This window comes from Lycorma delicatula, chromosome 7 (genome assembly GCF_047948215.1).
Source record: "Lycorma delicatula isolate Av1 chromosome 7, ASM4794821v1, whole genome shotgun sequence".
Classification (NCBI taxonomy): Eukaryota; Metazoa; Arthropoda; class Insecta; order Hemiptera; family Fulgoridae; genus Lycorma; species Lycorma delicatula.
Window position 1 is genome coordinate 7,516,986 of NC_134461.1, and position 14,954 is coordinate 7,531,939.

Consider the following 14,954-nt stretch of genomic DNA (forward strand, 5'->3'; position numbering starts at 1 on the left):
ATAGCGGTAAGTCGCCATTGCTAGGACTACGATTCACTGCTTGCCTCCTTGGCACAGGTATCGTCCTCCACTGACAAGTAGTAGGCTGGGACTCCACGGTTACACTTTCGTTATCACTCGACGCTCCTGACAGATTGTTCGCCAAGTCGTCTCTAATAAGCTTCCTTTGCGCAGCTCTCCTCGGGTCCCTATCCAACGACGGTAGCGGACCACATTTCCTGGACGGTACATGACAACCTACAATATCAGATGACCCCTCGTCTACCATATCTGCCGAAGGCAGCTGATCCTTATCGTGCAAGAACTAAGCGTACATAAGCACAAACGAAACTAGAAACCGTAAAAAGTAAACGAAGAAGTAAGCAAAAAAGTAAACAAACAATGAACACTCCTTAGCAACGGAGCGTTGGAACGAAATGATCCTCCAAGATTTAATTTGAAAGAAAAAATAATAATAATTTTCACGAAGAAAATCCATGTGGGCTCCTTAGTTATCCTGTGGAGTGCATTTATCAAGTCCTTCACCCGATACTCGTGTGGAAGTTAATTATCATTAGGTATAATAATTAACTTCCAAAACGCAACTGCATTTATAAAACAGAACGGAAATAACGCAATATAACACAATAATAAATTTTAGGTAGAATACACAAACATACGACTATCTCAAAGATAAAAAAAAGATGAAAAAATATCAGTTTTTAATGAAATAAAATTTTATGTACTTTTCATTTTAAAGAAATGTGTAAATGTAATTAATTAGGAGTACAAGGAAGTCAAGGAAGTGGTGTCCACATCAGATTTTTTTACATGACATTTCCGGCTTTATCGGCTTGTTTTAAATAAATTGGTGGGGAAGAACTTTTATAATAGCCGGTAACCGATAACAAATGACAATGGAAGCGTTAGAAAGAAGATTCTACTTATACTCGTAAGCAGATGTGTTGTGCAAAGTTTCAGAAGTATTTGATACGTCTCGATTTGGTTTGATAAATACGGAATTATACCTGTTATTTTTTTTTTCGGAATAGAAGACTACTTTTCTTTTAGTAATTATGTGTACGGAAAAGTTAGAATCTTTAATTTATTAAATATAAGGAAACTAGCCTGTTTGTTATTCGTACAGAATTCAGGCTGTAATATTAACTTGTGAAACGACGTGTAGGTTGCGCTAATGTTAAACCGCAATACAATAATCGTTGCCGTACGATACCGAAAATCTCTTTTAAATTATTTAAACGGTTTGTTATTTATTAAATTTTAAATATGATAAACATTTTACGTGTGGTATTCTTTAATCTATTGTTTCTTAACCGAATTATTATTTTTTGTAAGTGTAACCGATTCGATTATTTCGATACGACAAATTACGTTAAGTATGGCCCTCTGGAAGACCATATCGGTTCTTTGTTTGGATTTAGCGTCTCCGAATACAGTTATAAAAGCGATAGACGGTGAGTAGTTGATACTTTTATTTACAAATTTTGTTTGCTTTCGTATCTTTCCGATCGCCCGACCGCTAATGATGAAAAATAGTCATTAGCGAAGGCTTTTTTATCTTTTATTAATGTAATATGAGATATAATTTTTAATTTTAACATTTAGAATGGTTCCTTGAGAGTTTGAATACTAACCTCTGGCTTTCTACTCTGATTTTTAATTCTATAAGTTGATTTGCTTAAAGAGTTAATAATAGACTTGCCGATGAACCATTTTTTCTTAATTCTTTCGTTTTTAAATATCGCAAAAGAATTTCAAAAAATAGATCGTTTATAAAATACCGATTGTATTTTTAACCGCTAATATTTTTTTTGTAGTTTACTCTATAGGACTTGCATATGCATGTATTTTGTAATATTACACAAACTCAGTATATTTATGTATCCAGGTTTAAAATATACGAATAGTGTTAAGACAAACTGAAATTCAGGTTATTTGTTTGTTATTAGTTTTTCTTAGAAAATGAAAAAATGAAAAGGTAAAAAAACTGATAAATGTAAATCGTTATTATGAAGATGATGAAAACGTAATCAGTATTTGCAGAAATTTACTGATCCACCGATGCAGTTTTTTTCCTTTCGGTTTTTCATATTTTTAATCAAATTTACTCCAAGTAGTAACAACACTTTAATATCAAAACTTAAAAATAAAAATTATCCTACCACGAGCGTAGGTAAATAAAAAAGAAGTAAAGGATGGAATTAATTCTGATGGTTTTTTACACTGTATAAGTGTAAATCATTTACATTGTTATCTCAAACTATCTTTTTTAAAATTTTCAATCTTTCAGAAAAATATTTTTTCAATTTTACTAGTATTTTTCACTTAAACATTTTTCATAGATTCATCGTAAATGAGAAAACAGAAAAAAAGTCTTCCTAAAAAAAAAATTTGAAAAATATCCTTCCTTCAGAATAAAATCCGTTTCAGATTTAACGGACTTAAATTACTGTCCTTACAGTTTTTCGACGAAAAGTAAGAGGTTTTTCTACGTTCACCCGAGGGCGGATGAATAAATAAATAAATCTTTTATTAAGATGGATACATTATACTACAGATCGCATCAACAATTTGTAGGTATGATATACCACAGTTAAAACAGGAACCGTTTAGATTTGTCCGGCCGGGTCAACGAAAATCTTCGGTAAAACCTTGATCGGAGCAGCATCACAAAATTTAGAATTAATTATAAAATAAAAAATATACGTGATCAAATTCCACGTTATCATTTACGATATAAATAATATTAACATTATAAAATTGAAGTTAATAAGCGCAAAAACTCGCTTCAAAAGTTCACAATAATGAAAATTATTTGAGCACATATTTATGGATACACGCGTTAACGGAATGCACAAAATTCTAGGTTTTTTTTCATTTTTAAATCGGATTTAATATGTTTTTTAAATTATTTTGTTTCTGTAAAACAGAGTTTGTATTTTTTTTAAATTGGTGGGAAGATATCGCTTCGACAATTTATTAAAAATGCAACGTACGCTTAATAAGGCTAATTCCGGTAAACCAAACTGTTGTGAGTTACACAGAAATCTATTGATTCAGGCGGATATTGTTACATTTTTAGAATGTGTGACTATTCTTTTTTTCTGAAAAGATTGCATATTCATTATTATAAACACAATCTTATTTTCTAATCACCGGTCTACATGAATCATATTTATGGACGCTAAACAATGATCTGACAGCCATTTTTGAAAACTCATTCTGATTTTTTGTGGGAGCCCTAAAAGTCGATATTATATTATACTATATTTCATACCGGAATATAAATACGTATATAACATTTAATAACGATGCGTTTTATTAAGATACTTCAAAGCAAATTAAATCGGTTTGATTTTGTCGCAAAGGAAATCGATTTGATCTCCAAAAAGAATTTATTAAAACGCTCAAAAGTTTCGCTTGTTGGGCAGATTAGAAAACAAATAAATGTATTTAACGAAAAAGTACGGTTTTCTGCGACGAAAAGCGTGCAGCTTGTAGGAAATTTTTCATAAAATATAGCGTAATGTTTAAATTAAAGCTGAAATATTCCTATAGAAACAACGCGTATTGTTTTCTCTGTAGTCGAGTCGACGTAATGATAAATAATAATTCTAAAAACTGATTAAACTAAAATAGACGCTGTCGGAATAAATTCCTACAATTACTCACTCGATAGATAATTTCAGTGTACAGACTCGCTACATTTTATCGTACCGCTTTATTTAACGCGTACAGCGTTAATAAAGTACGGTAACTCTTAACTTTTCAACCGTTAAATGTAAAAAAATTAAATTTAGCAAATACTTCTACCTCGAAATAAACTATTTTCCATATTAGACCGTCACATCCCAAGCTCAAAATGGAAGGATTCCACTTACAAATTTTAAATGGAAAGTTTAGGATTGCGATATAATTTTTAAAAGATATTGAAAAACAAAAATTTTGAAACTTAAAACTTCAAGCTTCGATAGGACTGGACAAAATGGTAGCCGTTTTTTACAGATAGTGTCAAACGTGACAGTACACCCTAAGTAATGGTATAAAACGAAAAAATTGTTTTGTTCAAATTTATTTTCTTTCTTTAAAGTGTTTCACTGCTGAGCAATTAAGGACTATAAACTGCTTTCAAAGTAGAAGTGAGAAAAAATTAAATGATTTCTATTTTGGTTAAATCGTCGTAGCCTGTAGTTTTTTGAGTCGTATTTTTGAATTTCCAGTATCTTTTAATAGATGTATTTTATCTAAACATTTCCATTTAAATTTTTAATTCGCCTCCCACGGAGTCTCGAGTTAGGAGCAGTAAGTAATTAAATTAAATCTTTCGTAGTTTAACAGTCGATAAGTTATTTAAGTGTTCCCGTAGTTTGTTAATATCAGGTGCACGTTTAAAAACGATACTTTTTACTTTCCCGTTTAGCGCAACAGCAGAGCTGTAATATAGAAGGGAAAATATTGTAATCGGTCCGAATTGGGCATTGCGGTTTTCACCGGATCTTCACATTTTGACACCTAAGGAATTCAAAAATCCAAAAAGCCGAATGGAAATTTTCCGGATGTTCATACGTACGTGTGTCTGTTCGGTGTCGCCCGTTAAATTTCCTTATATCTCCAGAACTGCCGGACGGATTTTACTAAACTTATCGTACCAGATTATTTCTATACACGGGACATTGATGCCGTTAAATTTTCAACTTAAAAGGCCAAGGGGGTAAGGCTTTAGAGCAAGGTCACCCTCAGTATCTTGAGATTTTCCCCAGTTAAGGTCGTATTTTACTTAGGCGCATTTGTTAACGATTAAAAAATAACATTTATAAAAACAACTTTTCAAAATCGTACCCCTCCCCAGAAAAAATGCTCTAAACTACTGCTATGTTGCGACGTCACAGATGAGTAGTAGAATTAAATAAATGAATAATATTTAAAGCGTAAAAAAGTAACTCGGTCCGGCCGGGTCTCGAACTCGATCGCCCGGTCGACTCGATATCTGATGGGTTAAGCCTCGCGGCTACACCGGTCTACCGATCCTACAAGCGGAAAGTTTATTGTATGTAAGTCATGAAATTACATTAGTTAGTACCGACCCGCGAAAATTATATACGGTATGCGCGTGCGCTTTAGTTGGAATCGTTGAATTAAATAAAAGAAAAAATATTATATTTAAATAAAATGTTAAATATTTTTAATTAAGTTGTGCGTGTAAGCCTTGCGTCAGAAACAACCCGCAGCACAACTCTGTTGTCGGCTTTTTTGGGAGGGGGGCAACCAGCCAGAACCACATCTGCATTTTTAATGAACTTGCAGAACCAATCTGTGTCCTGATTTAAATTTATAAAACCTGGATTATACATTTGCCGATTAGTTTGATATCTAATAATTCGCTTCGTAATTATTATAAAAAATTGAGGGTGGGTTTATTTTGTTCTCAGATAACTTTTCTGTAAACTTAAATAATTTTACTTCTTATTTATATTCGTTTAAAAAAAATCTAAAAACCTAAAAATGATGAATTTTGACTGTTTTTCATCTTAAAATAAATTTTACGCCCCTGTTAAAGGCGGATTTTTTTAGTATGTCTCGGTAAGTACTTATTAAATAATTTTTTTCTCATTGTTTTTAATCGATTTGAAAACTGCATTCGGTAGACGCATATTGGCCGTTTATATCAGCAGACTGTGGGGGTTTTTATTCTGGAAAAAAGATTGAAAATGAAAAATAAAATACGGAACGGGAAAGTTATATTATTAATTCATCACTGGCAGTATTTTTCTAAATTTTCTTAATATTTATTATGGGTGCAACTTCTTAAATATGGGTTTCACTGACCGTAAATTAGTAAAATTTTGGGTGAAAAAAGTACTTCCTTAAAAAAAATCACAATTTGGTCGGTAGATCGATCAATTTATTCAAAAACTAAAAAAAAAAAAAATTACTGCTTTTAACACAATCTGTTATTAAGTATATTTTCTGCATCTGGGATTACGTTCATTAGCTTTTATTTTTATTACAAAGTTAGATCTAATATTTTAATTTATATTTTTGAAATTTTTTTTTGCCGTAAGTTATACAGATTCTGTTATTGTTAGGAAAGTTTCTGGACATTAAACAAAAAGAGAATTAGGAATTTGTTTGTACTAAAACTCGAGTTATTTAGCGATTATAAAACAGTGTAATTAATTTTTTTTTGTAACCGGTAACGAAAAATCGGTTTAGTCATTTAGTTACAGACACAAATAAAACTTCTCCCGTTTCATCTGTGACTCATTTAAAAAAACTTTTTGAGTTTTATTTACAAAACTGAAGTGGTAGTCGTCGTTGCTCTTGGTATTTTACGTTTTTTTTTGTTTTTTTGTCTTCAGTCATTTGACTGGTTTGATGCAGCTCTCCAAGATTCCCTATCTAGTGCTAGTCGTTTCATTTCAGTATACCCTCTACATCCTACATCCCTAACAATTTGTTTTACATATTCCAAACGTGGCCTGCCTACACAATTTTTCCCTTCTACCTGTCCTTCCAATATTAAAGCGACTATTCCAGGATGCCTTAGTATGTGGTCTATAAGTCTGTCTCTTCTTTTAACTATATTTTTCCAAATACTTCTTTCTTCATCTATTTGCCGCAATACCTCTTCATTTGTCACTTTATCCACCCGTCTCATTTTTAACATTCTCCTATACCACCGCATTTCAAAAGCTTCTAATCTTTTCTTCTCATATACTCCGATCGTCCAAGCTTCACTTCCATATAAAGCGACACTCCAAACATATACTTTCAAAAATCTTTTCCTGACATTTAAATTAATTTTTGATGTAAACAAATTATATTTCTTACTGAAGGCTCGTTTCGCTTGTGCTATTTGGCATTTTATATCGCTCCTGCTTCGTCCATCTTTAGTAATTGTACTTCCCAAATAACAAAATTCTTCTACCTCCGTAATCTTTTCTCCTCCTATTTTCACATTCAGCGGTTCATCTTTGTTATTTCTACTACATTTCATTACTTTTGTTTTGTTCTTGTTTATTTTCACGCGATAGTTGTTGCGTAGGACTTCATCTATACCGTTCATTGTTTCTTCTAAATCCTTTTTATTCTCGGCTAGAATTACTACATCATCGGCAAATCGTACCGTCTTTATCTTTTCACCTTGTACTGTTACTCCGAATCTAAATTGTTCTTTAACATCATTAACTGCTAGTTCCATGTAAAAATTAAAAAGTAACGGAGATAGGGAACATCCTTGTCGGACTCCCTTTCTTATTACTGCTTCTTTCTTATGTTCTTCGACTGTTACTGTTGCTGTTTGGTTCCTGTACATGTTAGCAATTGTTCTTCTATCTCTGTATTTGAACCCTAATTTTTTTTAAATGCTGAACATTTTATTCCAGTCTACGTTATCGAATGCCTTTTCTAGGTCTATAAACGCCAAGTATGTCGGTTTGTTTTTCTTTAATCTTCCTTCTACTATTAATCTGAGGCCTAAAATTGCTTCCCTTGTCCCTATACTTTTCCTGAAACCAAATTGGTCTTCTCCTAACACTTCCTCCACTCTCCTCTCAATTCTTCTGTATAGAATTCTGTATTTTACGTACAGATCTGTAACCTTCTTTTCTTCTAAAATCACGATGTCTTTGCGTAAAATATACTATTCCGGACTGGTGATATCTTTCCTTCCTTTAATCTGCTTAGATTCAATTCGGATCTTATCCGTTAATGTCAAGACATTATTAGTTTTTTCATCGTATTATTTCGTCTTGTTTGTCTTTTTTCTTTTAAACGTTAATTGTACTACGTTATACTTAACGTTTTCATTTCATCCTTTACAAAAATGGTAAAACATACGCAAGACTTGACGAAGAGCCGTATACCATTTGTACGTTATAAAGGTTCTTTGTTTTGAAAACGCATTTTTCGAATGTTGGAACGCGTGGATTGTACGTCTTTTATTAACGATTTCATAAGTACGTATTGTCAATCGCGTTTTTATTTGCGTTCAATCGCCGTGAATTTTATTCGTCTCGTGGACAAGTCGCAAATAAAAAGGATGCTGTCGCGTTCTTACAGGAGCACGGTATTGTACGCAACTCTCGCATATGATAACGCGGTCGCAAAATGATTTTGCGCACGGATGAGTGCGATCGGTGAACGCGGTCCCGGAACGGTCGTAAAGAATACAAACTGTTACGTCAGGAAACTTTCCTAGCAGGGTCTAAATTAATTACCGTTTCTCATAATTGTGCTTTTCATTTCCTGCCGAGCGAAGAAGCTAATAACCGTCAAGTTTTGCCAGAAGGAGCCGAAGATTAAACGTAACCCAAAAGTCGATCTGTGCAAATATGCGTGTGAGGTCTGCGCTACAATATTATAAACGGTCCGATCGGGGAGCCCGGCTTAGCGGTTGAAATCGATGAGAGCTTTTTTCACGTCGGAAACATAATGTCGGCCGGGTCCTAACACAGCAGCGGGTTTTCGGCGGTTTCTGCAACGAAACCGAAGAATGTTTTCCGGTAGCCGTGCAGATAGACGTGTAGAAAGGTTACCGCCTCTTATAGCGAATTATATTCGGCCGGGATATGTAATTATTTCAGACGAGTGGCGCGCGTATCGTTGTATTCGTAAAATACCGGATAATTATAAACACCAAACGGTCAATCGCTCGGAAAATTTCGTCGACCCGTAATCAGGTGCGCTCACTGAAACGATAGAAAATATGTGAATACGAATTTTCTGTACGGTCAGTACTTTATACTCTTGTATGGTCGGTTACACAACAGTTGAAAATTGGCTGCGGCACAGTAGAACCCTGAGTTTTAATTCGTCGAGTTTACGTTGTGCCAGCAACAAGTTAGCGATTTGTTTCGACAAATCTTGAGAGATATTGCCGCTTATTTTTCTCCAAAATGTGAAGTACGGACAGTTTTGGGGGTTTTATGTTTGTTAAGTGCACGGTAGTTAAATCATATAATTACGTAAATTCTGGGAAAAAAAATTTGACACTTAGCGGAAGAGATCCTTAAATTCATACCAAGAGGCTGAAGTAGTATTAAGGAACATAAAAAGTTAATCACAAACGTCATAATAAGAAAGAGTATTTTTTAAATGCCATAATTCACGTAATATGTCTAAAACAGCGTTTCTCAAACTAGTTTCGAACGGGATCACTTTTATCAGTTAAAAAAATTCTGCGCACCGATTTACTCTTACCTTCTTCGAAAGTAATTTTCTCATTTTTCTGATGTTTTGGGTTATACGTTAATACCGTTATAATTTTACTTTTAAGCAGTGGCGGCTCGTAGCTAAAATTAGTAGGGGTGCTGGTCCAGAAAAGTTTTTAAAGTTTTCTGTAAAATAAATTTACTCTTTCCCCAATTACTTCATTCCTTATTAGGTCCAGCTTTGAAATTCGGCACGCTCTTCGGAAAAAATTCATTTCCGAACACTCCTTTTCCTTTTTTTTTTCTTACGAATCATTTATTTTTTCTAATATAACGCGTAAAAAAATTATAATAACAACAATCGTTCGAGTTCAGCAGGAAATGTTTTTTTCTGGAAGCTCGGCTTATCGGAAGATACGTCTCGATGTATATGAATCGTAAATCTGTATTATTTTTTTGTCAGTAGCAGTACATTTTCAAGTAAATTGCTCGATTGCAATTAAGAGTGTAAATGTATAAATACATAAAATAAAATTTATAAATAATTAATCTGTTTAAAATAAGTGTAACATTAACAATAAGATATCGCTTATATTTAAAATAATAAATAAAATGTTAGTGATCCGATAAAATTATCGCTTATTTAATTAAAGCTCACGATATTTAAAAAAATTATTATCTAGGACAAAAATAAATAGTTGATGTACGGTTTTATGTTGCTACATATTAACCTCGTTCGGGATACTGCGGTTTTCCTGTTTCCTTTTAAAGTAGATATATTTAATTTAACATTATAGTACTCTAAACGACTAATTTTTATTTATTTAAAGAAGGAGAAAAAGATTTTTTTTCAAGCGAAAACGGATTTAATTGTATCAGAAAAGTTTAATTTAAAATTAAATTAAAGTATTTCCTTTTACAAAAACAAGTTTTTTTCAAAATTTATTGACGAATATCTAAATAATTAATTACGTAAATCTGATATTTTACTTCCTTGTACGAAGTATTGCGATCGCAAAAAGTTTCGGTTTCAAGATTTCAATGGAAATATTCATTTTGACCATACTGAATCCATTTTGATTAGTTTTGGCGAGACGTCTGTACATAAGTACGTATACATCTCGCGTAACTCAAAAACGATTAGCCGTAGAATATTGAAATTTTGGATTTAGGACTGTTGTAACATCTAGTTGTACACCTCCCCTTCTGATTGCAATCGATTGAACCAAAAGTGTTAAAAAAAACCAAAAATCTCCAAAACAATTGGTTTTGGACTTTTTCTTAACTGCAGTAATAAGCCCTTATTGAGAGCTTTTCAACGATATTTCATAAACGGTACTTATTTTAATCGGTTCCAGAGTTATAGCCAAATAAAATTTTAATTAATGAAATATTTTGATCTTACAAGGGAAGGCACATCGATTCGAATCAAACTTCATCTTTTTTTAAAATTTAAATATATTGATTTATTAATAATTATTAACCCGTGATTGTAAAAAAATTTCGACAATAAATCATAATTCAATAATAACAATAAAAAAGATGTACGAACAAAATCAGAAGTTATTAGTGAAATAACATTTTATGTACTTTTAAAAATGCGTGTATGTAAGTTAATAAACATTATTACACGTGTGTGTATGTAATAAATATGGTGAAACATCTGATTATCAAATATTAATTGAAAATTATAATTTAGAATCGTATTATTTTTGGATTTTCTTGTTTAATTTCTATTTAATTATTCTGAAATTTCTGTTTAATTTTATCTACATTAAAGTTAACTACAGAGTGACTGAAAAATTGACCCTCAGAAGAACAACATATACATTGACGCGTACATACCCGATCTTTAATAAATTGCTAAAAATTCTTATCATTTAGTTCATTACTCTTCTGATAATGTCAGACAATATTCTCCCTTAGTCGGAGTTGATCATCATTTCGTTTATTTGTTTTTTGTTGCCGATCATTTAATCGCTCTTTGGTTTGATATAATTCTTCTGATCATAATTTGTGTACACGTTCTCTAGTTTCAGCAGTTGCGTAACTGTCCATTTTATTAAAGAATTGGGGTATCGTATCTGTCTTTCAAATGAAATCAGTTTCAATGAAGTACAGAAAAATTTGTATGTAATTTCAAGTCATGTCTTTTAAAGTCAAATTTTTTTACCAACTCTTTTAACTTGTACTTTTTTTGTTTCATTCCACAACTACATATTTACAATTTGCTCCTTAATTGGAATCGTTGATAATAAGTACGTCATAACGGGGTTCTTAAGGAATTTCCATGATCCGTAACAGCGGTTATCGATTAACGATGTTCTTTAAGTTCATTAGTTAAAGTTCATTAGTTCATCTGCCTTCACTTCATAGTCCATAAAAACAAACAAATAATCTAGCGGTAGCTAGTCGATAGACGCATAACAGTGTAAACATTTTTTTTTGTTTTTTTCTTTCCGTTGGGGGAGGAAAAAGCTCTGCCAGCCGCCGTCAGGCCCGCACTGAGGGCAGTGCAGGGCTCTCACCCGCTAAGAAACCTCCCCTCCTATCATGCAGGGGCCGGATCTAAGCCATATGGTATGTACAGCCCCTGCATGATCATCCAGGCAATCTGCTCTCCGAATCCGTGTGACCGGAAGGCATCCCCAGGGGGCGATCAACGAGCGACGACTCCGAGGAGCCCCCGCCGCCCACCCCCAGAAGCTGGCCTCCCTTGATCACCCGTCATCTAACTCCAAGTCTCCATAGATTCGCATCTACTCAGCCTGCCGTCGCCTCTCTTCATTGGCCTTTTCTCGTATCATTGACGTGATCGTAGTCGAGACACACTCCTACTAATAAGTAGGAGTGTGTCTCGACTTATGCTCAGCAATAGCAATAGCTATTGCTGAGCATTACCTCGATTATATTGTTGGCGCCCTCCACACCCTGATCCCCGAGCACTACGCGGAAGTTGCGCCATCTAGGGCAAAAAAGCACCACATGCTTTGTTGTATCCAGTCCGCCGCAATCGTGACAGCGACTTGTATGGTATCTGCCCATCCTGTACAGGTAGTCCCGAAAACATCCATGTCCAGACAGGAACCGGGTGAATTCGTAGCCTGTGTTACCATGCTTTCGCTCCACCCAGTTCCTGACGTCGTTTATGAGCCCATAGGTTCACCTTCCTTTGTCCGAATCTCGCCATCTGTCACGCCAAGCCATGTAAAGACCGTCAATTGCGTCCTTTCTGTCCCCTCCATTCACTATCGCAGCTCTCATTTGCGCTTGTAAGTCTATGGGCGGTACTCCAGCTATAACCGAAGCCGCCTCGGCGCTGATCGTACGATACCCTGCGATGACACGTACGTTTATCCTACGTTGTTGCATAACCAATCGCCTCACGTTCCTGGCCCTCGACAACGCTCCCAGCGTGGAGACGTTTCAATCGTCGGACGTCCCCTTTTTTATCAAGCAGATCGATCGCTAGGCGGTTGACTTGATTCTCTCTCTAGACGTTGTTATTATTTGACTGCTGTGCCGTTTCACACCACACCAACCGACCGAAGCTCCAGATACTCGTGAATCTCATCGTTCCGTGTGAACCACGGCGCCTTTGCGATCGTTCTTGTTAGCTTGTTTTGGAAGCGTTGTGTGATATCTCCGTTACTATTACTTGTCTTCCCCCGACTTGTACGTAAACATTTATCGATTAGCCCTTAACTCTGGAACGGTATACTGTTATCGTAAAGTGGCACTGTTACTAGGAAATCGTCTTTTTTACAATTGTAATTGAAAATGAAAAAAAAAATAGCCGTAAATAATTAAATATAATGCAGTTTATTTGTATCTGCCTCTTTTAATACTGTTTTATGTACGTCTAAATTGTCGTGTTTTTTTTTTAGCTCAAGGAAAAATTTCAAGTAATTTACATATCCGAAATATGTGTAAAAGAATAAATTTAAAAAACACTACTGCCAAAAAAAAAAACATTGATTTTGTTTTAAAATTTATTTAACCATACTATGCGCGTAATATATATATATATATATATATATATATATATATATATATATATATATATATATATATATTTATATTGCCTATGCCATTTCCAGTAACGTAAGGATTCCAACGCGGTGTCATACATCTAAATCGGTTCAGCCATTGAGCTGCCAATTTGGAACAAACATACATACATACAACCTAAATACATTACACTCCTTTTAGGGCAATCGTGTAATAAGGAACCTATTTTTAATTTAAAAAACTTAAGTATTACATTTACCGCGATCTTCGACATGAAAATCAATTATTTTTTCAGTACTTTTTTTGCAAACGGTGTTTCATCAGAAAGCCATATAAAAAAAAATGCGGTAATTTTTGGTCATTCTTCTTTTTATATGTGGACGAATCTGGCACTTCGTTCTTTCTATTACGATCACTAGAATCGGAAGATGATTTTCTTGTTTTTTTTTTTTTTTAGAACTGCAAGGATTATACTTCTCAGAGAGGGAGGAGAAGGAGGGTCGGAAACTTTAGTCGCTCTTCCAGCTGAGGCGTTAAAAGTGTTGTCTATATAACTTATACATAAATTTCTTCCTGGTAATTTTCTTACGGGCTTTCGATGTTATTACTCTTGTCAAAAGCCTACAAGAATTACGTTTATTTCTACGTTTGGTTTCTCCCGGATTTACTTATTTTTTTTTTTGACCTACCACTATGAAAATATTTCTTGCAACAGTTCGGGTTGTTGTCGAAACAGGATCTTCAGTCCAACAATATCTATTTTTAACCGTTATTTTTTGAACAGTTCCCAGAAGCGGGCGAATCTATTTGTTGTGGCATTGTATATTTATACAGGAGAACGGGTGAAAGAGGAACAAACAAGATCTATTTCAGTGAGTTCGGATGGGACTGGCAGTTCATCGATAACGAGATAGGTGTGACGCTGATTGTTAATGGCAATTTCTCTTCCATCGATATGTTAAGTCAGCTATATTGTTGTAATCTCCCACTGATGATGCATCGGAATCCTTTTTGTGAGTGTTCTTTTTTTCTTTAACTGACCAAAATACATTATCATCATCTGATGATTTTATCAGATGAAAAGTTCAGTGTTTTCTCAGTTGAAAGTATTTTGGTAGTCTTTATTAGTTGAAACACTTCTTTATTAGTTTAGACACTTCGGTCTAAAAATCGATAGGATAATCAAAACAGGTGAAAGAGAGGAAGATTCTTGCAGATCTAGCGGAAGTGAATCGATCAACAGAAGCACGGTTTTGTGATGATCAAGAGGGCTACGGCTATAAACCAAAATGAAATGTTTTTCATCGCGCGGGAGATCGAAAACCGAAACCAGGTTGATCCCGTCAACTTCCATATTTAGTTATTTTTTAGGAAGACTTTTCACACTGTTCATAATGACATTCCGCTCCCTAAGTAGTTCATAGTGTTAGAGATTCTACGCTGAAACGGATCTATTCATAATTCTCTGATAGGAATATTCCGAGTGAAAGTGCCTGGTGAAATCTGTAGCGAGTATGTCTCAACGTTTGGCGTTCCACAGTCGATATTTGGTTCGCTTATTATTTTTATAAATGACATCGGACACGGTATATTATCAAAGTTTACTGAATTTACTGACGATGCCAGAATGTGTGGAAGTGTAAACTCGTAAATTAATTTTTTGACTCTTCAACAGAATGTAATGAAGATTCATAAACGGTTGGTTGATAATGCAGTGACTAAACCTTTATGGAACATCTGTTATGACATGTACTCTACTGTGTTCAGTTAATTTGTAGAGTGAAGAATGAA

The 14,954-nt window shown here is 34.1% G+C and overlaps 1 protein-coding gene across 2 annotated transcripts in view; it reads left to right on the forward strand.

The window, feature by feature from the left end:
• Positions 1 to 894: 894 nt before the first annotated feature.
• LOC142327903 (integrin alpha-PS2-like) overlaps positions 895 to 14,954 on the forward strand; it is a 100,520-nt gene continuing 86,460 nt past the window's right edge. For both annotated transcript variants that reach the window (XM_075371260.1, XM_075371259.1), the window contains exon 1: positions 895 to 1,454. In XM_075371260.1, the coding sequence (XP_075227375.1) occupies positions 1,267 to 1,454 (188 nt within the window). In that variant the 5' untranslated portion in view covers positions 895 to 1,266. The remainder of the gene's footprint in view (positions 1,455 to 14,954) is intronic.